Raw genomic sequence first — 27,097 nt, 5'->3', positions numbered from 1 at the left:
CCGTACATTGACAATCCTTATCTGTTGTTTTGAAAAATATTTCATTGCTTATTCCTTCTAGCAAGTCTGCTGGCTGACCTACTTGATTAACTTAAAAGCTATTACATGCCTCATACATAGGCAGTTAAAAACATTACAAACAAACAGAACATTGTCCGGCGTAAAATCATGATTTACAGAGAAACGCATAAAAAGACTCGAATTACGAGAGACGGGGTAGACAGTTGCAACAGATAGAACTACAATCAGGCTGTTGTTCTCAATGTAACCCTACCACACACACACATCCACACACACACACACACACACACACACACACACACACACACTCACACACTTCTTCAGCAATAGCCCAAAGCTTTCCACTGCTTAGGGTGTGTGAATAGGCCACGTACAAAGGGGCATTTAGCAAGTTGACAAGCCGGAGTGAGCGAAAAAAGTTGGGTGCTTGGCTTCAAGGACTTCAGTGTGTTATTTTAAATCAACTAAAGATCAGTGAAAGTCCACTTCCTTAACAATGCTGCATATTGTAATGGAAATGTGTTCCAGCACAATTATAATTCCGAATAGAACTTCAACGAACGACGATTCAAACTCGGAATCGCAATGAATGTCTGTCTATTAAATCCGATTAGATTTCAAAAACATAAACAAAAACAAAAAAATAGCTGCATGGTTTAATGTCTCAAATGTTTATTTATAATATTTGAAAAATATTTTTTTCTGCACTACTTTTAAACTCATTGACAATCTTTATCTGTTGTTTTGAAAAATATTTCATTGCAATGAAATGCATATTTAAATATGTATGCATGCAGATTTAAAAATAGGCATTTTGCGCCGTTGTGGGTGTGAACACAGCTGACTTCATTGGCTGCCAGTCAAAGTGATGAGGAGACTTGCACCAGTATAAAAATCATAAAAGGACAGAGCCCATACTTTCTTTGTTAAATACTCATTAGTGGTACTGCATGGTTAAAAAAAAAAAAAATCAATCTTAATATTTAATGCCACTTAAATGGCAGAAGAGTATGTTACCGTTTAGTGCGCAGGGCCGCTTCCGATTGTTTTTCTCCCTGAGCAATCGAACAGAAATAGCTTTATGTTTGTCATAAAACAAAAAGAATAGATCCGCATTCAAATCTCAGCAAACACGCACCCACCCACACACACCTGACATTTCCACCTTGATAGGGGGGGGGGGGGCATCATGTGCATCAAAGCCTTCCCACATTCAGTCTCGCTTCCTCTCCTGTGCTTAATCACTCTCTCACATTTCGATTTTTACATCCTACACTTTTGCAGGGCCTCTTTTGCAACCAAAGAAGTCAAGCTATTTTTGTATCCCAGTATTGCATATACTGCACTAAATCTGTTGTATTGCTCCCATTCTCAGGTACCCACAATTAAAGTAAAAAAAAAAAAAGTTTTTTTATGATTTTAACCAGAAAATCATCACACTGCTTTTTTTTTTTTTTTTTTTTTTTGCACAAGCATCACATGTTCACACATGCGCTGTGCAGGCAGCCTGGTTCACGAGCTATATCTGGCGTCAGATGTGAGCGTCCCGCTGCTGGATTCAACCCTCTGACACTTCAGGGACCGTTGATGTCATCATCACGTGCACTTGAATGTGAAACCCTTTCTTTTTCCTATTAGAGAAAAACTTTCCTCACTACACCTTCATCTGAGAACATTTTTCCTCTTTGAGTCACACAAAAACATTTATTCCTGCTTGGCCTCCACTTTCTCCTTCCTTTTGCAAGTATTACACAGGAGAAAATGTTCTTTTTCCTCTAGACCAAACCGTCGTCAGAAATTAGTGTTATCGCAGATGATAAGGTACAGCTGATAAGTGCTGTGCAATCTCTCACTTTAGTTGTCCGTGTAAAGAAAAAGGACAAAAAGAGTGAAGAGAAAAAAAATGGGAATTCACTGGCCGGCAGGCAAGGATGAAATAAGAGGATGATGGAGAAAGCAGTGAAATGGGAGTACAGATGGGAAAGACTCGGGGAGAAGGAGGAGAGGTGTGGCGGAAGAAAGAAAAGATGTCCAGGCAGATAGAGCTTGAAAGCGATGGACCCGGTCGCGGAGGATGCTTGTGTGAGCTGGGGATAATCACCATGAGTCATGCCTTGGGACAATGTGGGCCCCACTGGAGAAAACCATTACTGACAGTCCCAGGCATCCAAAAGGCCTTCTGGAGCTTCTCGTAATCTGTTTGGAGTCATCAGGGAGACAAAGGCCCTACAGACTGTTAGAGGTCAACAGAGGTAGTGCTAGTAGCATAGCATTATGCACTTCCAACTTACTATGAATTGGTTTATTCTCATATTTGGCCAATTATAAACTCACCTGCTGTTACGTAGTCATACGACTATTTTTAGTACACCATGTGGTTGATACGGATCCGGAATGTCACATTTTAATAAGGCAACTGGGAATTGATTTTGTCTTTTGAGGTTGCTTGGTTGGGCAAAGTCCCTCATTAGCGATGTTGAGGATGGCGGTGGAGTTTTACAGCTGTACACTGACTTTTAGGCCCGAATAGCTGGACTCCTGCAGTTTTACAACCCTTTTAAGATTGGTAGATGATGTCTTCAAAGGTTTGCTTACCGCTGGTAGTGAACCATTTAGTTGCATAAACTTGATTTTAAAAGAGATCCCCTTGTAATATTAACTATTATGAATTCTTCATAAGGTCAGGGCCGCATGAAAGTATTTCATATAATTAGTGCTTACTGGTATTCATTGATGGATTAAAAATTGTTTCTTGCTGGGATTTGGGAGTTTGGAATCAGGCTGTTTCTCTTCAGAGAAGCACCAAACCAAGAAATGCTGATTGGTAAAAAAATTCATTAGGTAAATTGCTTGTCAGAATAGGATGATTTTTCAAAAGCTATTTTACGACACGCAAACAGAGAAATCTGGTTCTCATTTGCCCACGTCACGGTGTAAAGTTTGCAAAGCAAGGTTTCGCTGAGATAAGGATGAGAAGTTCTCGTTTGTTCTGGTGTTATGTCCTGCAGCATGGTGGCGTGTGATTCGAATCCAGAGCTGACTTGTTCTTGGCTGTGATGGCTGACAGTGTTCTGGCAAATTTGTCACTTTTTTTTCCCCTTTCCTTTCACTCAAGTGACCATAGCCTATGTTTTCATGTCCCTTAGCCCAGTTCTCTCTTCCCATTATTGTTTTGACAACTTAAATTTTTTCCATTTTATTTTTTAAACCGTTGCCTGATAATGTTTGTGTGTGTGTTTGTGTTTGTAATTGCTCGGCAGTAATCACAGGGTTCTCCTGAGGTCAATTGTCACACTCAGCCGAACAAAGTCAGCACAAGTGTAGAATCCCCCTTTGAAATTAAACAGACATCACCTTCCTAAAATAATGGCCCAAGTCATTTGTGTTGTTGTTTTTTTTTTTAATCAGAAAACACAAAAACCTGAACCAAATTCTAAAAATGTTTTTTGTTTGTCAAAAAATGGCCATTATTTTCCACCAATAATTGTTTACATACTGAAGAAATAATCATTTTATGCAGTTTCGAACACAGCCATCCATTCATCCATCCATCCATCCATCCATCCATCCATCCATCCATCCATCCATCCATCCATCCATCCATCCATCCATCCATCCATCCATTTTTTTGTATATTTCATTCTTGCGTTGATTTTAAAATTCATAAAAATACACCTTCTCGCATCTTTATCTTCTCTCGAATGATGGATGTTTTCCGCACTTTGATCTTCCCGACATTGGCACAGTCTGCACTGCAGCACACAGCTTAATCTGACTATAATGAGATTCTCTCAAGGCAATACACGTCGGCTTAGCTGTACTCAACACCGTTGGATTTTCTTGGGTGTGTTTGGATCTATTTACTGAGCGGTGAGGTCATCTTGCTACCTCCAGCCCAAATTCTAATATCTAACCTAGCATGTCTAACAGCAAGGATATTACATTTAGATCAGCAAATCCTTTTCCTCATGCCATGTGTCTTTTACAGTATGTAGACGAAAAACAACATATTTGTTTTTAATACTCTTTTTATAATCTTTGTTTGTGCTGCAAATACTGTGTAATGTGCATTTTGCTGCCGTCCGTCTCTCAGGGCCAAGCAAAAGACCCCATTTGACCCCTTTGCTGTTATTTTAAGGGCATTATGGATGAGAATGAACCGCACATGAGGTTGGGTGTCTCCGAATATCTCATCCAGCAATATCCCATATTCACGTAGAGTGAAGTCAAATGAAATTCCAACCATCTGTGTTTGAACTAGTCAATGTATTTAGTTTAACCTTATGTATCATACATTTTATAAGCAACAGGCAAGCTTGCTCTTTTTTTTGAAACAATGTGCATGGCATTTGTGTGCATTTGTGTGTTTTGTGTGTATTGTTGCTTGGACAAATGGTAGGCACCAGAGAGATAACCTTGGCAGTGGGTGAAAAAACTGTTGCTAGGTAACTATTGAGTGCCCAGTGCACTGCTAACTCTTGCAACTGTAATACTCTCAGTCGGTGGTCTCACAGGGGAAAGATAATCAATATTAAAAAAAAGAAAGAAGAAGAAACCTTTCTTTTCAATCCATTTTGTTTTTTCGGGCAGTATTAAGGGCTACTGTGGTTTTTGTAATAATAATTTTTAATTAATTAATTACATTATTTTTCCTCTCAACATTTCATTGTAAAGAAACATACATTGATTTTTTTTTCTGAATAATGTTTTGGGTTTTTGAAATGATTACTTTGTTTGTTTTCATATCCCTGACCCCCACAAGGAAAATAAATCCTAGCACCGCCTCTTTCTGTCTGTATCAAATTTGTTGCTAAACGATGTGAAAATAGATTCCCCATTTTCTGGAAGTCGGCGGCAGAAGGGCAAATGACACTAATGGATGACAATGACAACATTCATAAGTCAAGTGGTCAGAGTGCATTAGCTCCATATTGAGTCCAAATACATCTACACCATTACAGTTTGGCTACATTGATCACTTTGCATGAGCTCTTCCTGTCCCGCCTCTGCTCTCCCCATCAGACCCTGCCGTCTCGGTCGGCCCTCTAATTTAATCATGCAACTTCCTGTTTACCTGCTTCTGAAGTGACATTTATGCAAGCGTGCGTGTGTGTGTATGTTTGTGTGTGTCTGCAGCTGAGTAAATGCAGTTATCCATTATCCAAACTAATCAGAGCGGCCATCCTGTCTTGTCTGCTTTGCCAATCCCACTCGTGCTCACATTATTTTTCATTTCTTTCCAATGATGCTAAATTAAGACTGCCATTCAAAGTATTGGTGCCCTTGAGCAACTCGGGGTCCACACATTTATTTATTTATTTATTTATTTTTGCACCAATTTTCTTGTAGACAAGGTTTTATGAAAAGTGGTAAGACTTTCATGCTGAGTAAGAGTTGTTAAGGATGTTTTTGACTGTATGCTTGTATCAAAAGGATGTTGAGGATGTGCAAGAGGAGGAGAGAACTTTTCAGGTGATGGAATCAGACTAAGAAGTTTGCCTACATGTGGGAGTATATTTGTCACACGTTTCCTCCTCCTCCTCCTCCTCCTCCACTCTTGTTTTGAAGCAGATGTGTCAGGCTTACACTCGTGCAGCAGAGTACGTCGTTCTGAAGAGGTTACAACGTGTGTATTTTTAGTACAGCTGACTGCAACTCTGACTTCCACGGGCCCACTCTGAACTCTTTGTTTGACAGCGTGTGTACACACACCATCAGAATGTTGTATTCAGCAGTGCACGTTGTTTGCATTGTGTTCCCAATTATTATGTATACAGGAGTCAAATTAAATAATGTGTAGCATTTCTATGCCAAAAAAAAAAAAAAAAGATTGTATTTTAGAGCCAGTTCCAAGAATTAATATTTTACTGCTTGACAAACGGGATGTGCAAAAACTATAATCCACTTAAGATACAATGCTAAAATAAATAAATGAATAAACACACGAATAAATTAAAAAAAAATAAAGACCGCAAAGGTTATTAGAGAAGAGTCCAAAAGAGCAAAAATAACAAACAAGGAAATAAATACCAACATGAATGCTGTTAAAATGCTCTTGCGTGTTTATGATTGCTTTTGTTATACAAAAGGGCCTCGAGCAAATCTGTAAGCAATTAGCGTATTTACAATCACCAAGCCATAGCGGAAAGATTCTCGAGATAACCAGCGTTTTAATTAATGAGCTCGGCACAACCGGCGAGCTGCTTCTGTTCCGGGACTCAACCAAATGGCTGCATTTGGTCAAATTGGATTTCTCCAGACCAGAGCCAGCAGATTGTTTTAGGCTCAACTTCTGGAAATAAAAATGCCAACAATCTCACACTATCATTAGTGTGTTCACAGCAGCGTTAGCGTGGTTATCTCGGTGCGTGTTTGTGTGTGCGTGCGGGTGCGTGATTGTGAATCTTTGCTGTTTTGAGTGCAAGCACGCTTGCTCGTGTAGGATGATAGAGCGGATGCTTGTTGCCTAGCAACCCTCTTCTATGCAACCCTGGCCTCTGCAGTTGTGCGCGTGTGTGTTTATAAATCATGAAATGTGTATTTTCCTTATCGGATTTTGTGTATTAGTATGTTGTGTATCTTGTGAATCATTTCCTAAAATTGATGGAATGATCGATATTTTGTGTTGACAATGGGAGGTGGAGTCCTTTATGGAGCCAAGGCATGTATTAAATAAAATATATGATGTCACATACATCATTTATCAAATGGTCATTCCCCGTGGAGAAAGGACCTTTTCTCCCAGCATGAGTGCATCATTTGTCGTTGGAATAATCCGGTACATTCCAAGCTTCGAACAATACACTAAATTGTTCAACAAATACATTTCAACTTCAAAGTCAAATCTAAGGACGTGCTGTTTGGAATGAGGTTGAACTAACACTTCTGGAGACATTCATTTGTTTTATTATGCTTTCATGGACTTTCCACCACTTTAACAAATCAAAGCGCACATGTCTTCAAATAAAATGTGGTGTCCTTAATGCAGATGGATATCCTTGGTTTGACCATTTACGTATAGACATAGCACGTGTTCCAACAGGGAGTTTTTATGGTCTCATTGGGAACAATCTTGTGTACAACTGGTGTAAAAGTGGTCAACTAATCAGCAAATATGAGTCGGGCCGATGTTTGAAAGTCTGTCATCGATGACCGTAATTTTCGGACTATAAGTTGCACCGGAGTATAAGTCGCACCAGCCATAAAATGCCCAAAAAAGTAAAAAAAATATATATATATGTATATAAGTCGCTCCTGAGTAGACGTCGCCCCCCCCCCCCCAAACTATGGAAAAAAAAAACGCGACTTATAGTCCGAAAATTACGGTAATTGGTCATTGTAAAGAGGTTTTGTGAGCCTGAACCACATGATCAAGTGCTATAAATATGATTTTTCTCCTGCACGGTGGCTTGACCTGGTTTCGCTTGAACTTGGATGAAAAGTGATCCCCAAATCCCTACTCTATTCCATATCTGGCTAGTCGTGCTACTTGGCGGGACACGGAGTCTCAGTTGTGTCTTTGCACATTTCATCCAGCAAACCATTTGGAATTTATTTTTGTCTCTGCTATTCGTAGATCGGCCAAATTTGCTGCTTTAGGAATTATTTGTGCATCATTGACACCCAGTGTCATTTTTATGTTATGATCCATAACATGCACGTCTAAATGTTATTCATGAAACAGAAGATTTGAAAAAATTGGCAGAGGGCTTACCCTGTCTGACTTTGTCCTTATAAGATGCCTCGCATGCAGCCTGCCTCTGCCCTTATTTGATGACGTGAGTCATGTGGGGGCAGTCAGGTCCTTTTATGAGGCCAGACATGGAAGGGGTGTGGAAAAACAAACACACAGCAGTGCAAGGAGACAAATAGACCTGTGTCACAAATACATGGACTGTTTTTTGTCACTACAAAAAAAACAAACAATTATCATGTACACTAAATTTAATTTGATTCATATTTTCATTCGTGTTGAACTGTTTGTCTAATTTCATTGTGATAAGTGAAATCACGTTTAGTTTTTCATAATTATCACGAGGAAATGTTATTGTTGTGAACAGCTGCTTTTTTTATTTTTTAGCTGGTTGTAGGCAGTTTAAAAAAAAATAAAAAAATCTTTTTGGTGTACATATCAGCAGATATGATTCACTATTCAACTCCCTGCTTTCAAACACACAATAGTTATTGATACTGATTTTAAGTGCTGGTTTTGCTATGTGTGTGTGTGTGTGCATTAAGCATCCAGAAATAACCATTTAGGAAATCTATGTTCCGCTTCCAGTGGTGCTGGGAGCTGTCTCCTTTACAATAGAGTGCCTGTACGACTTCCTGCACACTGCAATGTGTGTAAGTGAATTGAATAGAATCCACAAGATAAAACGGATATGCAGATTCATCCGCAATTATAATCCAACACCATCTACTTATTAAATCATATTTAAAAAAAAAAAAAGCCCTTTTATTTTTTTTTTTACTTAAGAGCATTAACATTTTTTACAACATTGCCAAAAATGTGATTATTTTTTATTTGCCGCAGTGTTGTTTTGTATAGCATGTATAATAATTCTGCTTAATGTACTTTCTGTTCCTGAAAGGGTTTGCATTAGTTTGTCTGGATTAGCCTTGGGAGTGTCTCACACACAGTAGAAGAATATTTTTAATAAAATTATCATCATATACCCGAGGAAATGATGATTCATAGCTAATGAAAACTCGCCTTATTCTGACCTTTATCCGAGGAAGTGCAAGTGATGTTTACTAGCCTAACGACAAACAACGAAAGTGCACATGAGCTAAGCTATCCAGCAACAATGATTATGCATGATATGCAAAACTGATTTGCCCTTTATTTCCCAGAGCTGCTTGGGTCTGCAAAGAAAGTGAATGTCAACTTCCAGGATACAGATGGGTGAGTTCCATCATTCCTCTCCATGCCACTCTTGCTAGTTCAGAGTCATCCTGACATCCCCCCCCCTCCCTCCCTGTACTTCCTCTGGTTCCATTCATATAAAAGCTTTATTGTCCTAGTTAGATTTTCCTGCATAAGGGAAAAAGCTGGAGGATAAACCCATATCAAGTTAAAACTAGTGTTTTTTTTTTATGTAGTATACTGTACGTGGGTGAAAGTAGGGACTAATGCACTGCTCTTATGATTTTAGTGGTTGTGTACATCTGTCCATATCTTTCCGTTTGAGAGATTGCACGCGAGCTGGATGCGAGGATGGAAGAATAGCAAACATTTTAGTTAGAATAGGTCAGCCTCAACTAAGCATGTTAGAAAAGTCCGAGTATTGTGACACAATTCCTCAAAAAAAAAATAATAATAATCGTAAGAGTGATCAAAAAACGGTGGAGGGGAAAAGCCTTAGGCCCAAGATTCATGGGAGGCAAGCGAATAAGAGGGAGATGGAAAGGAAGAGGGGGATAAATATTGCACGGAATGTTTTACTACTTGGCAAAGGGAAGAGTGAGTACTTCCCCCATACGCACAAACGCTAATACTAAAAGGAGCACACACACACAAACAGTAAAGCATTGTGTAATGTATCCCGGCTTAACCCTAACTGAGGCTAGGATTAGGTTATGACACGTGCTTTTTACTCACTGTTCAGTGGGTCGTTACACCTGCAGCACGGGAGTGAAGGGCGAGCGAAAGGTCAAACGATGCCCATGTGCTCCGCTTTGATATTCGTTCGAGTTTTCACGGCCAAACGGAGAGTAGACGACGCAATTAGCCCCGGATGAGGGATATTTCATTTGGTTTCAACAATGGAGATGGTTACTGTGAAAAACTTCAATAATGTTTGATGATTCAGTCGTTTAAAATGCTAAATTTGAATGGAAGAGGTGAGCAGATGCAGAGAAACATCTCCAAATGGTCAAAAATAAAAGTGCCGACATCGTCCAAATTCATCCGTAGCGGCTTGACACAGATTAAAACGTTATAGCCGATCATAATAGGCACATAAACTACAAAATATCGTCAGATAGGTGGAAAGTTTTATTATTTCTGGTCTGCTGTCTATTGGATTGGATCACGTTATGTCACTGTTGGTCTAATTTGTTATTCCTGTCTTTCATTCATTTCTAAATTTTGAAATTTACCCCAAAATAAATCTGAGAAAGAAAATATATTTTTGTTATTATTTGACCTGAATGTCAGTTAGCTTTGTAATCTCCAAATTGGGACCTTAATATGATTTTTTTTTTATTGGTTTCAATTATAGTCACTTTATTTTTATTTTAGGACCTTAATATAGCTTTTTTTTTTTTTATTGGTTTCAGTTATAGTCCCTTTTTTTTGCCCCCAAATTATCAACACTGCTTGCCTTTGCCCTATTTTCTAGCTCTGCTTTATGTGTTTCATCTTAATCCTCTCCTCCTAATGTATTTGCTATGCTAAGCTTCGGCTCCTATATGCACGTTTGGCCAACAACAATCAACATCTTGACGATGGATCTGTAAATCAGGTGTCATTTGTGTCCTCTGTAGATTTTCCCCTCTGCATCATGCAGCCCTTAACGGCAACATGGAGCTTATCACTCTGTTGCTGGAGTCGCAGGCAGCTGTTGACATCAGAGACCAGAAAGGTACGTTCAAAATATTCATGTAACATCCTTTTACTTTGCGACAACGCTTCTTGTATTTTTGTGCTAGGTATGCGGCCGTTGCACTACGCGGCCTGGCAGGGGAAGGCGGAGCCTATGAAGATGCTCCTAAAATCGGCTTCGTCTGTCAATGTCCAATCAGATGAAGGGCAGATTCCTCTGCACCTGTCTGCGCAGCACGGCCATTACGACGTGGTGAGTGACATCATCTCGTCAAGAAATTTTAAATGGGGGAGACAAAGGTTTGGTAGGCGTGACCTTGTCCCGCAAGAAGACCAGAAGTGCATTTGAAACCAATTTGACATTTTCTTATTGGACTAACATTTGTCAACCAGGAAGCACAGATTTCAATATTTATATCATAAAAAAAATTGCCACCATTTATGAAAACAACTGGGTTAGTCTGTATTTTGCAAGGGATAATGAAAATGGGACTTCCTGTCAGATCTTGAATAACTACAACTTCCTGCAGGCTGCATGCGGTCATCATTTACCGTAAATTCAGGACTATAAGCCGCGACTTTTTTCCAAAATTTTGAACCCTGCGGCTTATAGTCAGGTGCGACTTATATAAGGATTTTTTTCGTGATTTTTGTGATGACTTGATCACTTTTATACACTGCGGTATCTTGAAGAAAAACAACAACAACAAAAATACTATTTTGAAACACTACTATTGCTGCTGCTTATTCTGGCTGTGTTGCTTGTGACTATTATGAGCTTTAGTAGGAATGCACGCTAGGTGACCTGCGTCAAAGGGCTCTAAACCCTTCATCACAGGCAATGTTTAGAAAGACATGTTAAAGTATGTTATAAAAACTTTAAAAAGGCTTTCTGTGAACGGTCTTTCTTTGTAAAAAAAACGCGTGTGCACGTGCGGCTTATAGTCCGGTGCGGCTTATATAAGAAAAAAACTAAAATATCCCCCAATTTTAGCTGGTGCGGTTTATAGTCCGGTGCGGCTTATAGTCCGGAATTTACGGTACATTCTTTTTTTCATGCATAATCCAGTATGTCTATCGAGTTGTCGAGTATTCAGATCAACCGAAACATGCAAATATGTTTTAATTGTTTCCAGTCGGAAATGCTGCTGCAGCACCAGTCCAACCCGTGCATTGTGGACAATGCGGGCAAAACACCTCTGGACCTTGCCTGTGAGTTCGGCAGAGTTGGGGTATGGAACTTTTTTTTTTTTTTTTTTACTAGCTACTTACCGATATCGCAACATCATCAGGGAACTTTTTTATGCCTACGTGTTTGTGTGCACGCAGGTTGTCCAATTATTACTCTCGAGTAACATGTGTGCTGCTCTGCTGGAACCCAAGAAAGGAGATACTACCGATCCCAATGGGACATCTCCTCTACACTTGGCTGCCAAGAATGGACACATTGACATCATTAGGTACAATATGGACACACAATTCTTAATTCAATTCTTAATATTGGCTGTAGTTGAACATTGCTGCTACCTAGAGGACAGGAGTGGAAGGGTAGCGCCGGGAACATTCCCATTATTTACGACTGGACAACCTTGTTGGAGGTCTGAGCTTTACCGAGTGCATTTCTAATCAGAGAATGGCAGAATTTGCAAGAAAGTACTCCTTGATTTAGGAATGTCAGTGTTAAATCTGCAACTGCAAAACAATTGTGCAGTTAATTTGCCTCTTTTATCGCGCTCAAGCACATTGACGTGAGGACGCAATTTTCTGAGTTTGGACCTTGACATAGGTGAAGGTGAGAGAGAGAGAGATTGAAAACAAGTCAGACATCCTTCAATTTCCACTGGGCTTGTCTTGTTTTTGCTTCTTGCTGACTGTGGCACACTCTGGACTGATTGGCAATCAGTCAATCAAAGAGCACATTTAGAGAAACAGTTATTCATTCCAAAGAGCTTTTTGAAAAGTCATTTAATTGTGATTTGAATATTGTGATTGAATTTTCCTTTTTTTCTTCAATAAAACAGCAGCAACAGAGGACAATTAAAGACAGCTTCATTCATTTTACACCAACTAATTATGTGGTGCGGAAAAAAAGGTTATTACAGATTAACACAGAACTTTATATTGAGAATGTAAGGGCTCATTCAAAACCCATGAAGCCACAATATTTAGATTATATAACTGATGTTACTGCGTGTTTATTAGCATCAAATATGCAAATTTGTCGGGACAATGATACAATGCTAAAGCAACTATATTCACTGATCTCTTTTTTTTTTTCCGTTTCATTAGTATCCTGAGATGCCTCTCAGTTTTGTGTCACCCTCTCTAATCCTCATCTCCACATGTTTTTTTCTTTGCTCTTCCCACTCTTTGTTGCATCCGTCCACACTCCGTGGGCAGACTGTTGATCCAGTCGGGAATCGACATCAACCGACAGACCAAAGCGGGCACTGCCCTGCACGAGGCGGCCCTCTGCGGCAAGACCGAGGCCGTGAGACTCCTGCTGGAAGTAAGTGGGACTTTTCTTGTCCTATTTGTTCATCAACAACCTTTCACTTTGTTTTTGTCTGGATGAAGCAATAGCAAGCAGTTTAGTGCTTTCCACTGGGAGTGTTGGGAAATAATCCAACTTTTGTCACAAGCCACATTATTAGTCACAGCTGTCCCAAAAGAGAGCTGATGCGACACCTCAGCTGCTTCCAGACATATTTCGACACATCACCGGGACATTTTAAGCTGCTTTTAGGGATGCTTGTAGTGCATTTGATATGGTGAAGGATCAGTGAGAAGACATTTTGGCTCCATAGAGGTTCATGAAAACTAACTTTTGCATTTACATCCCGTGAGGTGAGGCGGCTGTAATCGTCTTTATTCATTGAAGCAAAATGTGAATGTGTTATTGCTCTTTGACCTTTCTTGTAACGTGATCATAGTTAAAGCCCACAGCCCGTTGACTTTAACGAACGGGCCGTTTAATCGTTTTTGAAATAACTGCTTGTGATGTGTTTCAAATTTCACTTAGTGACAATTGTTTTATCTTTCTCTTCTTTCTGCACGCAGAGTGGCATCAATGCTACGGTGCGAAACACGTACAGCCAGACGGCGCTGGACATTGTGTATCAGTTCACTGCAACCCAAGCGAGCAAAGAGATTAAGCAACTACTCCGGGGTAAAGGATGGATGGATGGATGGATGGATGGATGGATGGATGGATGGATGGATGGATGGATGGATGGATGGATAGATGGATGGATGGATGGATGGATGGATGGATGGATGGATGGATGGATGGATGGATGGATGGATGGATGGATCAGATAAGTCCATTTTTTTATTTTGTCTGCCAGGTTTTCCATAGGAAAATAATTCAAATACAAATCAAAAATTGCCAAAAGTGAAATCACTGTGAGTGAACCTTAATCACTGAACTGAGGTCGTGAGAGATTTCATCAGGATGATAATGACATATATAACTGATGTCACTCTGACGCCCTGTGTGACATCATAAATGACACTTGACTTGGCATAAATCTTATTGCGTCTTATAGAACTTATCAAACTAACTTACATAATAACACCCCCCCCCTCAAATGAACATTATACAGCTATAACTCAAAAGCGAAGTTTGGATGAAGCACTTTCAAGCAGCAGCTGGATGACACAATGCACAATCATTATAAACAAACTACAAAAACTCTCTAAAGCCTGAAAAAGCATGTTCAAGTTAAAAGGTAAGAAGGCTTTGTCGCCTTTGTTGAATGCCAAGAAAAGCTTTAGCTAACGGCATAAACTGTTGACACGCTTAGCGTGGGTGTTTGTACACAGAGCTATTGGACAAATGTAATTAAGTGCGTTGGTAATGAAGTGAAAAGGCATTTCATTGTCTTAATGGGCAACTGCTCTTTTTCTACTCTTGGAGCTCTCCACATCCGCACGGAGAAACCACTCGCTTGACTCATTCATTCTTATAGAACTAACTTTGGTCGTCATGGTAACAAAATCCACCTTGGCGCCATTCTCCCTGCAATATATGGGGTGGCAAAATATTTTTTTTCAGAAATAGGGTCACACTCCAAAAATGAAATAAGATTTATTTATTTATTTATTTATTTATTTATTTATTTATTTATTTATTTATTTATTTATTTATTTATTTATTTATTTATTTATTTATTTATTTATTTATTTATTTATTTATTTATTAAGAAAATAAAAATAACTTTCTTCTTTCAGGTGTTGCTATCATGCTACAGCTGCTTTACATTTTGTTGCTGTTCAACATATTCGTTAGAAAAACAATTGTTTTTGTGTTTTGTGCACACAGAGGCGTCAGCAGCTCTTCAAGTTCGGGCCTTGAAAGATTACTGCAACAATTATGACTTAACCAGCCTCAACATCAAAGCAGGAGATGTCATTACGGTACAATGCACGCCGACGCTAGAAAAATCCAAAGCAGCACTACCCCATTGAACATCTGCCTAAAAATCAATTTACACTGGCCTACAGTAGGAATGAAACACCTACTTTGAGGTTTATGAAATATTTAATGCTGACACTGGGCCTAGGACAAACACAAAGCGGCTGAGATGGGATCTGCTTTGAGTTTCGGTCTGGCCTTCGCGACTGAGGTTGATGTCATCTTTAGTTTGGAAGAGAAATTGAAATGGCATTTTTCAACCTAACTGGCTGCAAGCTGGTCCAGTCTTTCAATAAAAAGATGATTTTTTTTTTATATAATTACGAGACAGCCTTCAGAATTTATAAAAAGAAAATGATAGAAATGGATAAATAGATGATGTCATTATTTTGTTCAAGTTTTTGTTGCTAATTAAATTGGCTCTGCTAATTGGACAGAGCAGAGAAGCATTTTAATAATTTAATCGGATCGGATCAACGAACAATATCTGTTCTTTCTTTGCAGGGAGTGAATTCAACATTTCAAATCCCATTTAATGTTTCGAGACGCTTATGTCACTGAGAGACCAGTTTTGTTTGAGAATGATTTCCCTTTTTTGGGGTTAATTAATTCGCTCGAACGAGCCTATTCAGCATTTCTCATTGACTACGCATACTGAGAAAAACGTTTTTACTGCCTACTCCAGCATCATTCATGAATATTTATGATTGTTAGGGAAGCCAAGCATTGCCTGATTTTCCTCCCTAAGGGTCTAAGAACACAAATTGGCTTTTCTGCCGTCACACAAAACTCTCATTTCAACAATATTTGCTCTTCGAGATTTTCAATTAGGATACATATACATACATAAATAAATACATGATATGTCCTCTCATCCTAGGTGTTGGAACAGCATCCTGATGGACGCTGGAAAGGCTGTATCCATGACAACCGAACAGGAAATGATAGAGTGGGCTACTTCCCTTCCACCATGGTGGAGGTCATCAGCAAACGAACAGGTGGGTGTGCGTGTGTGAGATTGGTAACTTGAAATTATCGTGAGCAAAACTAACCAGCTGAATGAAATTGAAATTGAATTGAAAATTGGAATTTTTTTTATTTTTTTATTTTCATGCATAACTGTTAAGCAGAACAAGCAAATCTGCAAATCTGTTCACTCTATTCACGTCTCATGGCTTCCTAAAGAGAGAGAGAAAAAAAAAACAGGATTGGATATTGTCAGATCGGAATCATAGCTCTTGCAAATGTGGATAAAAAAAATCCAGTCGGTAACAAATATGTCACTGCAAATGTAAATGGGCAGAATCATGTCGAATGTCGCCATGGAAATAATAATATAAGATATCAACATTAGTAAATACGGTCTAAATATGCTTCATTGGAGTTGCGTTGCTCATGAATAAAACAAAATAAATGCTGATGGTGGACAGTGGACAACTAAATGGTATGTCATATTTAATATCTTTGTGTATTATCACTTGTTTCTATGTTTTATTTGCTCGCTGTTGACCGTACGTGTTAGTTACAACGATCCTATATGAACATTGGAGCACTTGCTGTGTAAATCCAGCCTTAATGTTCTGTAACACAATACAAAGAATCAGTTCAATTCTCATGTCTAAATTTCAATTCCATAACAGGTAGGTTGACCAGGTGAGACATTTTGCCTCAGATCCATCCCATCATTTCACCGCACTAACAGAAGCCGGTGTCACTTTTTCAATGTGTACTGGTGTTTATCTGTCAATATGGTGGTGCTGTTTGTTCTGTGTTCACTTGTCGGTCTACGTATCCGTGACGGTGTTCTTCATCTCCGATGATTCTGTGCTCTCCTCTCATCAGCATCCTTCACATCTTTGATACATTCTTACTTGGGTACTGATCACTTCTCATAAGTGCGGTAACGTTATGCTAACAAAAAAGCTCATGTGTTTTTCATTTATTTTGGAATGAAGCGCCATCCATCACATAGGTGTCAAACTCAAGGCCCGAGGGCCAGATACGGCCCACCACATCATATGATGTGTCATCTTTGTGTCATCACTCAAATTACAAATTGTCTCCTCTTTTTCAAAACAGAACTATTGCTCGCCATTTTTATTACCATTCATCTTTTTAAACAATGTTGACGAGTCAGAAGTCGTAGAAAGATAAATTTTGATGACCATTTCATGCCCCCATTTGTTTGTTCCTTCTTCCCATGGCTTCATAAAGTCCCTCCTCATCGTTTTAGTCTGAACGTTTGAGTCTCAAAGCATTCTTTGTTTATAATTTATTCCTTTTTTCCCTCCCTTTTCTTATGTTTCCTATGTCTCCTTTTTGTGGTTTGTTTCGTGGCGGTGGTTCACTGTTGGCTGGTTGTGTGTGTGTGTCGTCACGGTGCGTGTATCTAGGTTTGGCCAGCACAGTCATTTGCACTCAACAGTTTCAAAAGATACCGCTGGTTGCCCCGGCGACGGTTGCCCCCGCCAACGTGGTAGTCAACGGCAACGACACCACGTTCCATCAGATCCATATCCTGCCTCCACCGCCTCCTCCTCCTCCACCACATTCCCATCAGCCACTGCTTCCACTTTTCACTTCCTTTGGCTATAACAGGTCGCCCGTGACGACCCCACAGGGAGACACCCCCACTGCCCCAGGTACACGCCCCCTTTTCACTATTATTACGACTATTTTTATTCTTATCAAAACTTCAAGGGATGCTTTCTACTTTTCTACTTATTACTGGTTCCAAAATCCAATCGGCTATGAATCATTCTAATTGGTGATTTAATCGTTGCTAAGAAGGCATCCTTTAAAGTTTTCTGTTATTGGTCATTATTTACGTAGATTTCTATGTTATTCATACTGACTTGCTTTGGTTTTTGTTTTCATTTCCCATTATTGAAACCTACATCATTACTTAACAAATTCCCTGGTCTTTAGAAAATTCTTATTATCATCATCATTAGGATTATTGTTATGATAGCAAACAAACCATAAAAATAGAGAAAGAAAAATTCAATTTTGAGGTTTTAGTTTGACTTTATTGAGGTTAAACTCAATAAATTGAGTCACAGCATATAATTTTTTGGTCTTTTTTATTTTTTTTTAAGTTTTCTTTTGGGTTTTTGTTTGAGTAGTTTCTGTTTTTCCAACCACTAGTCCAGCCTGAGCACACACAAACTTTATTTCTCACAACAATACAGAAGCAATGTGAATGACACAACTTGAAAAATTGAAGCCACCGAGTAGCAGGACCGAAAAGTTGAAGTCAGTGCCAAAGCATTCGGTCGTGACTGTACACACGCAAATATTTGCAAGGCAGACATTTTGGGGAAAATGTCACGTATTATGCAACAGACTTAAGAATAAAGTTCACAAATGTCACCAAAAAAAAAACTTTTATGAGTAAGGTGTTTGCTGGCCTGAAGGTTTTTTTTTTCTCTAGAAGATCATTTCGATTCCTCCAGGACTAATTAAATTATCTGAAATCTTCTACTGCATGAATCAATTCATCATTGAGATATTTTGATGGAGGGATGCAAAATGGCCACAAGAAGGAGCTGTGTGATTTGATGAAGAAAGAAAAAAAAAAAGAACTTGTGTTTGTTTCTCTGGCGCACTTGTTATTCACACATTTAAACCATTTATAAATGATTCAGATGCTTATAATGGTTTACGACACTCTCCGAATGCACCTACAGGAGCCTCATTCTGAAAAAGTCGACATATATAATCACAAATGGATGGCTGTATTATATATGTACGTGTATGTATATACACAGAAAATCATGTTATGAATGTTTTATGTACAATGCTTTTATACATGTTATCATATCTATATTCTGTATTTTTTCCGTGTTGGTGTGTGACTGCGTACTGGGAGTGCAAGTGTGCGTGAGAGAGTCTCGTTTGAAAAATATTAAGACGGAGACAGAGCGCAGAAAGTTGGAGCTGACTCAACAGTTAGAAAAGACCACCATAGGCCGTGGTTTGGATTTTTATCGGCAAATTAATGATAATAATCTTTTTTTTTTTGCCTTCAGATATGGACTAACATAAAAAGTCAGCATGTAATACTATACTGCTGGTTTTTTTTTAATCATATGATCCTGACCTTCTCCTATATATATCGACCAATTTTAAAGCTTCAATAAACCTTCAATAAGTCGTAACGTTTCCTTCAGGTTTCAACGGAGCACTTAACAAAACTCAAAGGAACGTAGTTGCTCCACGGGCAAAAACTCTCCACGTTATGGCTAATATGGTTCCATGTGGAGCTGTCTAAAAAATAAGTCATAATGCTGACAAGTCCAAAGGTTTTGAGCCCAATTTGAGCCCAGTTAGCAGCTAACGGTAGTGTCCTGTGTTGAAGGTTGTCGTGGCTCAGAGGCAAGTCCTCACAGCTCCCCCACCACGTCCTGTGGGCCCCACGGAGGCTCCAATGAAGAGATCTGGGTACTGCGCAAGCCTGTGGCAGGTAACTGAGCCGCACTGCGCTGAGCCCTCCAAAAAAAAAAAAACATCAAACAGTATCTGGTGCCCATTCAGACAACAACCCAAAACTCTAACTATATCATTTGCCTTTTGAAAGGTCATCAGATGCTCTTTGACCTGAGCAAAATCATGCCCCGCTGTCCTTTCCATCTTAAGCTTAGCTAAACTCGTTGACCTTTGTGTTTGGGACTGTAGCCATATGCATTGGTCTGTGGCGTGTGTATGTATGGAGGTCAAGAGAGCCAGAAGACAAGTGAAAGGGCAGTGTAGTGTGTGCCTGTGTGTGTGTCTGTGGTGTGTACAACAAGTGTGTCTTTTTCACTCCCAATTCACTTGTCCAGTCCATTCCATCTCATGCTGCCTAGTGCATTTCAAAGGAGAGTCACCGATTATCACGTTGGTCTGGGATATCAGCTAAACGTGCGGGCGGGCGGGCGTGCATCCATATTTGTGTGGCATGCATGCATTTGCGTGCAATACTATCCTTTTGGCTTTTTGCATGCATATGAATGCATCTTCGTCCCTGTGTGTACGTGTGTGCGTGTTTGTTGTGTACGTGGGTGTATTGCAGGTGGAGACCGAAGCAGTTTCGGGAGTTCTGGAAGTGTGACCAGTGTGAGGTCATCAGGCAGTGGTCAGAGTGCTGGAAGCGCTGCACATATCCTCCATGCACAGGCGGAAGGAGTCAAGGTAGTATGTTCGGTTTTTGATTGTGTGTCAGAAATGTGTTTGCTCGGCCTTTTCTCCTATGCAACAAAACACATCATCATTTCTGTAGCTCATCAATCATTCTTAGCCTCACGCTAAAGTGCTTTAAAATAATGAACCTTTTTATTTGAATATCATTTCTACAGCTCTTAACCACTTTTATTTTGTGATTTTCTTTGCTTAGCCTGCCGAAAGGCAAGATTGATGAAAGAAGAGCGAGTCGAAATGAATGCTAATGATGATTCAGCCTTTTACTAGGACGTCTTCATTAAAAGCAGTCGATGCAAACGGGTTCATTCTCGGAGCAGATGGGCACAAATGAGCCAATTACAAATGCAAATTTTGGACTACAAATCAGACTAAACTGGGTCTAGTTCAACTCCTGATTGATCAAGAGTTCCATTGTATACATGCAATATGGAATAATATGTACAAAAGAGTACCGTAGTTTTCGGACTATAAGTCGCACCGGAGTATAAGTCGCACCAGCCATAAAATGCCCAAAAAAGTGAAAAAAAACATATATATGTATATAAGTCAATCCTGAGTATAAGTCGCCCCCCCCACCCAAACTATGAAAAAAAAACGCGACTCATAGTCCGAAAATTACGGTACATCAAGTATGTTGCTCATCCACACTACTATGTCATGTTTACAGCTTCTAGCCACGGTGTTGTCTCAATCTGCCAAAGCCAAGGAACATTTACTGGAGCAGTCCAAGTCTGTAGACCAGCCTGCAGGTAATACAATCAAGATAACGCTTTATCATAGCTGACACGATGAATCACGCTTGGTGTTTTATCGAATGAAGTCGAGTCTTGTCGAATTTATTTCTATAGCCCTTAATCACAAAACATCTCAAAAGGCCTCACAGAAAGGTTTCCCTCACCCAAACTCGACAGATGGCCAAGGCAGGGAATGTAGGAGGGAAGATTTGTCACTGGTTGCCTGTCAAACGCCGAATACGATTTGCAATTTGTCATTTAGAGCGACAAGTCAAGTCAGCTGTTGCTTGATGCTCCTTTCTCATGGTAGGGAGATATTTTCAACCCAGCCAATGGTATCTCTCACTCTCTCTCTCCCTCCCAGTAGGTTCTGCCAGTTCTTCTCGGACATCGAGCCTATCGGGCTGTCCTCTTCACGAAGCGCCGCCTTATGATGCCGCAGCGGGCAGGAAGGGGGAGGCGCCAGGCGAAGGGAAGGTAGGACCATCCCAAAGTCCATACAGCTTGACTCCTCTCTCTCTCTCTTGCTCTCTCGCTTTCTCCCTCGCTCTCGCATTCAAACACACAATTAGCAACGTGAGGACAATGTAGCCCCTCAATCAATTTGACCACAACTGACACACACATCAAGATGTCCCAGCGGTTTCTCTCACAACTGGCCTCATCCGTGCTGCGAGTTTTCGGATGCGGCCATGACACGGTGAGTGGGATTGATGTCAATCTGCGACATATGTGCATGGGAGCCATTCTGTCCTGGCTCTTTGTTATTATTATTATTATTTATTATTATGTATTTTTTATTTTTTTTATCCACTCCTTTTAGTTAAAGCTTCTGTTTTTTCTTTCGCATCTCCGTACCAAGCCGTATTGATAGCGATCACTGAAAGGGGCACAAGTCTTACTGTAGTCGTGGTGCGTTTGCGTGACGCGCAGCGTGGGCACATTAGCTCACGGCGAGAGGTGCGAAATGGGAGTTTACAAAAGCTGTCCTTAACTGAAGTGCCTGTGTGGGCTCACGTTGAAGGTCACTTGTTGTTTTGTAATTATTTCAAGGTGGTATGCCAAACTGATCTTGTCGCAGAGATTTCTGGCTGTTGTCGATCGAGTGTGTGTTTTTCTACGTGTGTATGTGGCATGTTCTTCGGGCCATCTGTTAGCGCTGTCCCTAATAATCTTGTAACCCGTAGTGTTTAATCGTTTGGCCGACGCGATAAAGATGTCGGAAATTGTTCATCGAGAAAAACAGCAGAAGATGGAAAAATGAGAAACGTCAGGAAAATAAAATGGAACAGAATTAAACTGTTAGGCACAATGGTAAAAAGAAATTAATTAAAACAAATTGAATAAAAAGGTTGAAGTTGATTTCATTCATGCGAATGAAATAAACTAGTAAATGTATTTAAAAAAAAATACAGTTTGACTTTTAATTTAGACTTCCCAAAATTGAGCCTTTATCTTGAATCCACCATTCCATCATCTTAAAAAAGCTTTATGAATACTAAATAATAAATTTGGCCCACGGGCTGCAATAACTCTAAAACTAAAAAAAAATGACCGGCTATGCACTGGGTTATTAAAATTCTAAGTAGTATTTGGGATATTAGCAACTTTGTTGTCATTTGCGCCCCAACTCGGCCCTGCAGAGACAAAGCGGCTGACATGGAACTTGTGACAGTGCCCTCCTTCCTATCTTCTCTCCTGTAGAGCTCAGAGGCAGTTATCCAATGGCTGAGCGACTTTCAGCTGCAGCTCTACGCTCCCAACTTCCTGGGTGCTGGGTATGACTTGCCCACAATTAGCCGAATGACCCCCGAGGTAAGGCAACTGGACCTCAATGGCCGTCCCAGCGTCCTTCCAAGGACCACAAATCTGCACAGATAGAATTTGTGTGCCGTCCTCATGGTCAGGATTGTGCATGCCGAAAACCCTCTCTTGTTTTGAATATGCACATTTCAATGAGTCAAATGTGCCTCTTGCCAAGCCTGCCCTGGTGTGACCCTTGACCCTGGTATTGACCCTTGGTTGTCTTTCTGTGTCACCCACATATGCACCAAACAGTGTTTCTTCCTATAATTTGTCTCCAGCATGCGAGAAAGCCACTGTATGTTGGAGTCACAAATATCCTTTATTAGTAGTTGGAAACATTTCAGATGTCGTGATGGACAGAGGTGGAAGAGAAATTGTGTCTTTTGTTTATTTTTTCAATTTTGTGCGCCGCCACATATCAACACTTTTAAATGCTAAATAAGGCCATTTTTTTTAACCCAAGTCTCAATTGGTTGGTTGATGGTTGGAAAGGTGGTCATACTGCATTTGGATGGAAATGCAACGTAGCGTAGGATGTAGTCGACAGTGTGCTTGTGTGTGTGTTTTCAATAGTGCGATTATTTCTTGTGCCCAGTACAGTGATCTATTTAAAACTTCCAAATAATTCGTCAGTATATCAGTTTTAGCCTAATTCTTTTTAAATATGAGAAAAATAAATATTTCAGCAGTTTCTCTTTTCCTTGCATTTTTGGGGGGATTTTTTTTTCTCTACTCCATGCGCTCTCACTCACCCTCTTTCTTGCTCTCTTGCTTTTGCAGCAATATTTTGGGCCGTATACGTGCGTGTGTTTTTATGAATGAACTCGATAACTTACTTGAGTGTATTTTGTGTTTTTAGGATCTGACAGCTATTGGAATAACTAAACCAGGTCACAGAAAGAAGATGACAACAGAGATTAATAAAATGAGTGTCACCGAGTGGCTGCCTGATCAGAAACCCGTGAGTGCACTCACAAACACACACTAGCTATATTGAATATTGAGAAAAAGTTTCTGCTAATGTATATCCTCTAGAAAATCTGTGTGTGTCATTGAATTCATTTTCCTACAGGCCAGTCTTGGAGAGTGGTTGTGCGCCATCGGTCTAAGTCAGTACCACCAAGTATTAGTTCAGAATGGTTACGAGAACATCGACTTCATCACAGACATCACTTGGGAGGACCTGCAAGAAATTGGCATTACCAAACTGGGTGAGATATATTGTCATGGTGTTTGAGGGTTGTTATTTGCCATTATTTATTCACATAATTCTGGCCAGAACATTGAAATTTTAAATCACGTTGATTTCTAGATTTGAATAATATGTCAATGATTCAGGCCATCAAAAGAAGAGACCCGGTACGCTTATTCAATACGCTTCTTGGCGTGGTCATTTGAAATAAGCTATGTCAATGGTTCAGGCCATCAGAAAAAGCTAATGTTGGCGGTGAAGCGACTAGCTGAAATGCAGCGCAACTCAGATGGGCGTGGCTCCCTCAGAAAGAAGCCGCCACCAATCACACAGCAGCAGGAAGTGATGTCATTGGAAAGCCCACCTCCAGAAGGTGAGTTAAAAGGTGTTACGTTGAACAAATCAGCTAGTCAACTTAGTCTCAGCATTTTGTACCTTGACCTAACTAACCAATCGACTCGTAAGTTGTTATTTTCCAAAAATGCCGCTGTGCCTTTTTGTCTGTCTAGATGTGATGTCTCCAAAAATGACCACCTTCCAGGACAGCGAGTTGAGTAGCGAGTTGCAGAATGCCATGAGTCATTCGGCTCAGGAGGTCAAAGCACAGCCGGCGCGTAGTCTCAACAAGGATCCTGACGAGTTGAACTCTGGAGGAGGACCGCCGAAGAAGGAGGCGAGGACAATGAGGCAGCAGAGCAGCCAAGGAAGTAACTCCTCCCACAGGAGCAGCGTGTCTTCGCAAGGCAAACACCGTCACTCCCACTCCCATTCCCAGCCTGCACCTCCCTACACGCCCCCTCACACTCCAACCAAGACCAGGACGTCATCGTCTTCTTCCACCTCCTCCGTCCAGAGCACGTCCTCCCCCCAGTCCAAACACAGGGTCTCCCCCCAGTTTATCCAAGGCGAAACGCCTCTCTCGCCACGCTCGCACCCTCCTCAGTCTCCAAACCATCGCGGCGCTCCGCTCCAGTCCCCTCAGCAGAATCAAACCCACCATCACAACCACCCCCATGAGATCGGGGATTGTACACAAGCACAGGTCCCGTTCCTCTCCCTCCCGCCCGAGGCTGAGCTGGCAGACGAAGCAGATCTCCAGAAGAAGCGAGCCAACAGTCTCAACCGGCGGCACGCTACGTCAGATGGCGAGTGTGATGAGAGGACGGCGGCTGGACGAGGGCGGGCTGGGGAAGGCCACGTCGCCACGAGCCAAGGCTCCAACGTTAGAGCAGAAGGTGTTAAATACGCCACGGTCAGCCACGGCGTCAACCGCAGCCACTCGGTCCGCAACCAAGACAAAAGTCTTACTCGCAACCAGCCGCAGTCCATCACTCTGCGCCAGAAGAAGAAAGGTCCTCCCCCGCCGCCTCCTAAACGCTCCAGCTCGGCCATCTCCACCTCCAATCTGACAGAAGGGAATGCGCCCTTGCAAGTGCTGACTACCACCGATGGGATGCTGGATGTGCCTTATCACCAACAACGGCGAGCCAGCGATTTGGGAGTATCTGTTGAAACAGGAGCTGTGGAGACAAACAGTATGGGAAGTGTGAGGAGCATCGCCGCCATGCTGGAAATGTCTTCTATAGGGGGCGGAGCCAAAGGGATGGCCCTGCAAAAGAACTTCCTGCAGGTATGGCATACCCTCCATGATATAAAGTCCATGGACATCTGACCAACCTTTTTGTTTCCTTTTCAGGCCGGGAGAACACGCGAAACAATCGGTCTGGACGGCGAAGTGGTGAACCGACGACGGACCATTAGCGGGCCCGTCTCCGAGTTGGTGGCAGCGGCGAGGCGTGACCAGCCGACACTGTCTGTCATCTCCCAGCCTGAATCCTCCCCGCCTCCCGTAACTTCACCTTCTCCCAATCCAAGCCCCGGAGGAAGTGGGAGTTCTTCCGAAAACCTGCCATTTGCCGAGGAGGGAAGCCTGACCATCCGCCGACAAGGTCGAGGAGAAGGACAGGTAGCTATCTATATAGATTCATATTTTTGTGTTTGTATCTGTCTGTCTCTCGCTGTCTCTCTCTCTTTCTCTCTCTGTATCTCTCCATCCCTCCATCTCTCTCACTCTGTCTAGTATATAGTGTATATATATATATATATATATATATATATGGTACATACCGTAATCTTCGGACTATAAGTCACGTTTTTTTTCCTCGTTTGGGTGGGGGGGCGACTTATACTCAGGAGCGACTTATATACATATATATGTTTTTTTTCACTTTTTTGAGCATTTTATGGCTGGTGCGGCTTATACTCCGGTGCGATTTATAGTCCGAAAATTACGGTACTCATTAAAATTACAAATGGGACTTCTAATGTAAGCTAAGATTTCCAATGACGAGAAAGGTTCCAAGAAAAAGAGTGAATATTCAGAGGCTCACTTTCACTCTGATGTTTGAAGTTCTTTCCATGTTGTAATGTTTCAAATCCGTAGACTCAATGTTGTAATGTTTAAATGCAACTGTGTTGTAATCCACCCAATTTTTCGATATCAATTTCATTGTTTTGACTGTGCAAAAAAATGACCTCTTGCCACGAATGTATGAATTTTCCGTTAGTGTGTATTTTGTGTCTGCCTGCAGGGTGATGGCGAGGGCGATGGCGGGTACACTCAGGAGGACATCGCCCGGGTGGAAGCCACGGCAACCCTCAAGCGCCGGCCCCGCAGCTCCAAGACCCACCCCAACGGCTCAGGCTTCACCCTCCAGGAGTCGTCCACCGTCAAACGGAGACCCAAGAGTCGCGACAAGGAACCGGAGGGATACGCAGTCCTCGCTGGAGATCCTCCGGGTAGCGGACCGCCCGACACCCCGCAACCGGTACTTTACCAGAACGGTACGGCCACCATGAAACGCCGCCCGGTGTCTGAGGCCGGAGTGACGGAGCAGCCCCGAGCGCAGCCCCAACCCCAATCCCAAGAGACTGCTGCTCCTCGAAGGGACAGTTTGGACAAAGGCCTTCCAGAAGAAGCTCCAGTGAAGAAACCAAAACCGCCCGTCTCCCCGAAGCCAGCCATGGCTCAGATCAAGAGACAAGCAGTCACGCAGAACAGCCCACAGACAGCCTCCAACAGGAGAGTCCCTCTACCGGGACCGGGGACACCTGTCAGTCCAGGTATGAGTGTGAAGCCATGTCCTCGTTTGCTGTAAACTAGAACACACTTTGATTCTTATCCGAAGCCGCCTGGG

At 41.3% G+C, this 27,097-nt stretch overlaps 1 protein-coding gene across 1 annotated transcript in view; it reads left to right on the top strand.

Moving 5' to 3' along the window:
- caskin1 (CASK interacting protein 1) overlaps window positions 1–27,097 on the top strand; it is a 33,438-nt gene that overhangs the window by 5,410 nt on the left and 931 nt on the right. The window contains exons 2-21 of the mRNA XM_061303348.1: window positions 8,878–8,929; window positions 10,513–10,610; window positions 10,678–10,823; window positions 11,707–11,802; window positions 11,900–12,030; window positions 12,971–13,079; window positions 13,631–13,739; window positions 14,895–14,989; window positions 15,868–15,985; window positions 17,381–17,629; window positions 19,348–19,452; window positions 20,041–20,159; window positions 20,836–20,917; window positions 21,267–21,379; window positions 23,568–23,669; window positions 23,781–23,919; window positions 24,130–24,273; window positions 24,410–25,530; window positions 25,597–25,866; window positions 26,492–27,023. Of these exons, the coding sequence (XP_061159332.1) occupies window positions 8,878–8,929; window positions 10,513–10,610; window positions 10,678–10,823; window positions 11,707–11,802; window positions 11,900–12,030; window positions 12,971–13,079; window positions 13,631–13,739; window positions 14,895–14,989; window positions 15,868–15,985; window positions 17,381–17,629; window positions 19,348–19,452; window positions 20,041–20,159; window positions 20,836–20,917; window positions 21,267–21,379; window positions 23,568–23,669; window positions 23,781–23,919; window positions 24,130–24,273; window positions 24,410–25,530; window positions 25,597–25,866; window positions 26,492–27,023 (3,930 nt within the window). The remainder of the gene's footprint in view (window positions 1–8,877; window positions 8,930–10,512; window positions 10,611–10,677; window positions 10,824–11,706; window positions 11,803–11,899; window positions 12,031–12,970; window positions 13,080–13,630; window positions 13,740–14,894; window positions 14,990–15,867; window positions 15,986–17,380; window positions 17,630–19,347; window positions 19,453–20,040; window positions 20,160–20,835; window positions 20,918–21,266; window positions 21,380–23,567; window positions 23,670–23,780; window positions 23,920–24,129; window positions 24,274–24,409; window positions 25,531–25,596; window positions 25,867–26,491; window positions 27,024–27,097) is intronic.

This window comes from Syngnathus typhle, linkage group LG17 (assembly GCF_033458585.1).
Source record: "Syngnathus typhle isolate RoL2023-S1 ecotype Sweden linkage group LG17, RoL_Styp_1.0, whole genome shotgun sequence".
NCBI classification, from domain to species: Eukaryota; Metazoa; Chordata; class Actinopteri; order Syngnathiformes; family Syngnathidae; genus Syngnathus; species Syngnathus typhle.
The sequence above is the reverse complement of the archived record's forward strand: the minus strand, read 5'-3'. Positions and strand labels throughout refer to the sequence as shown.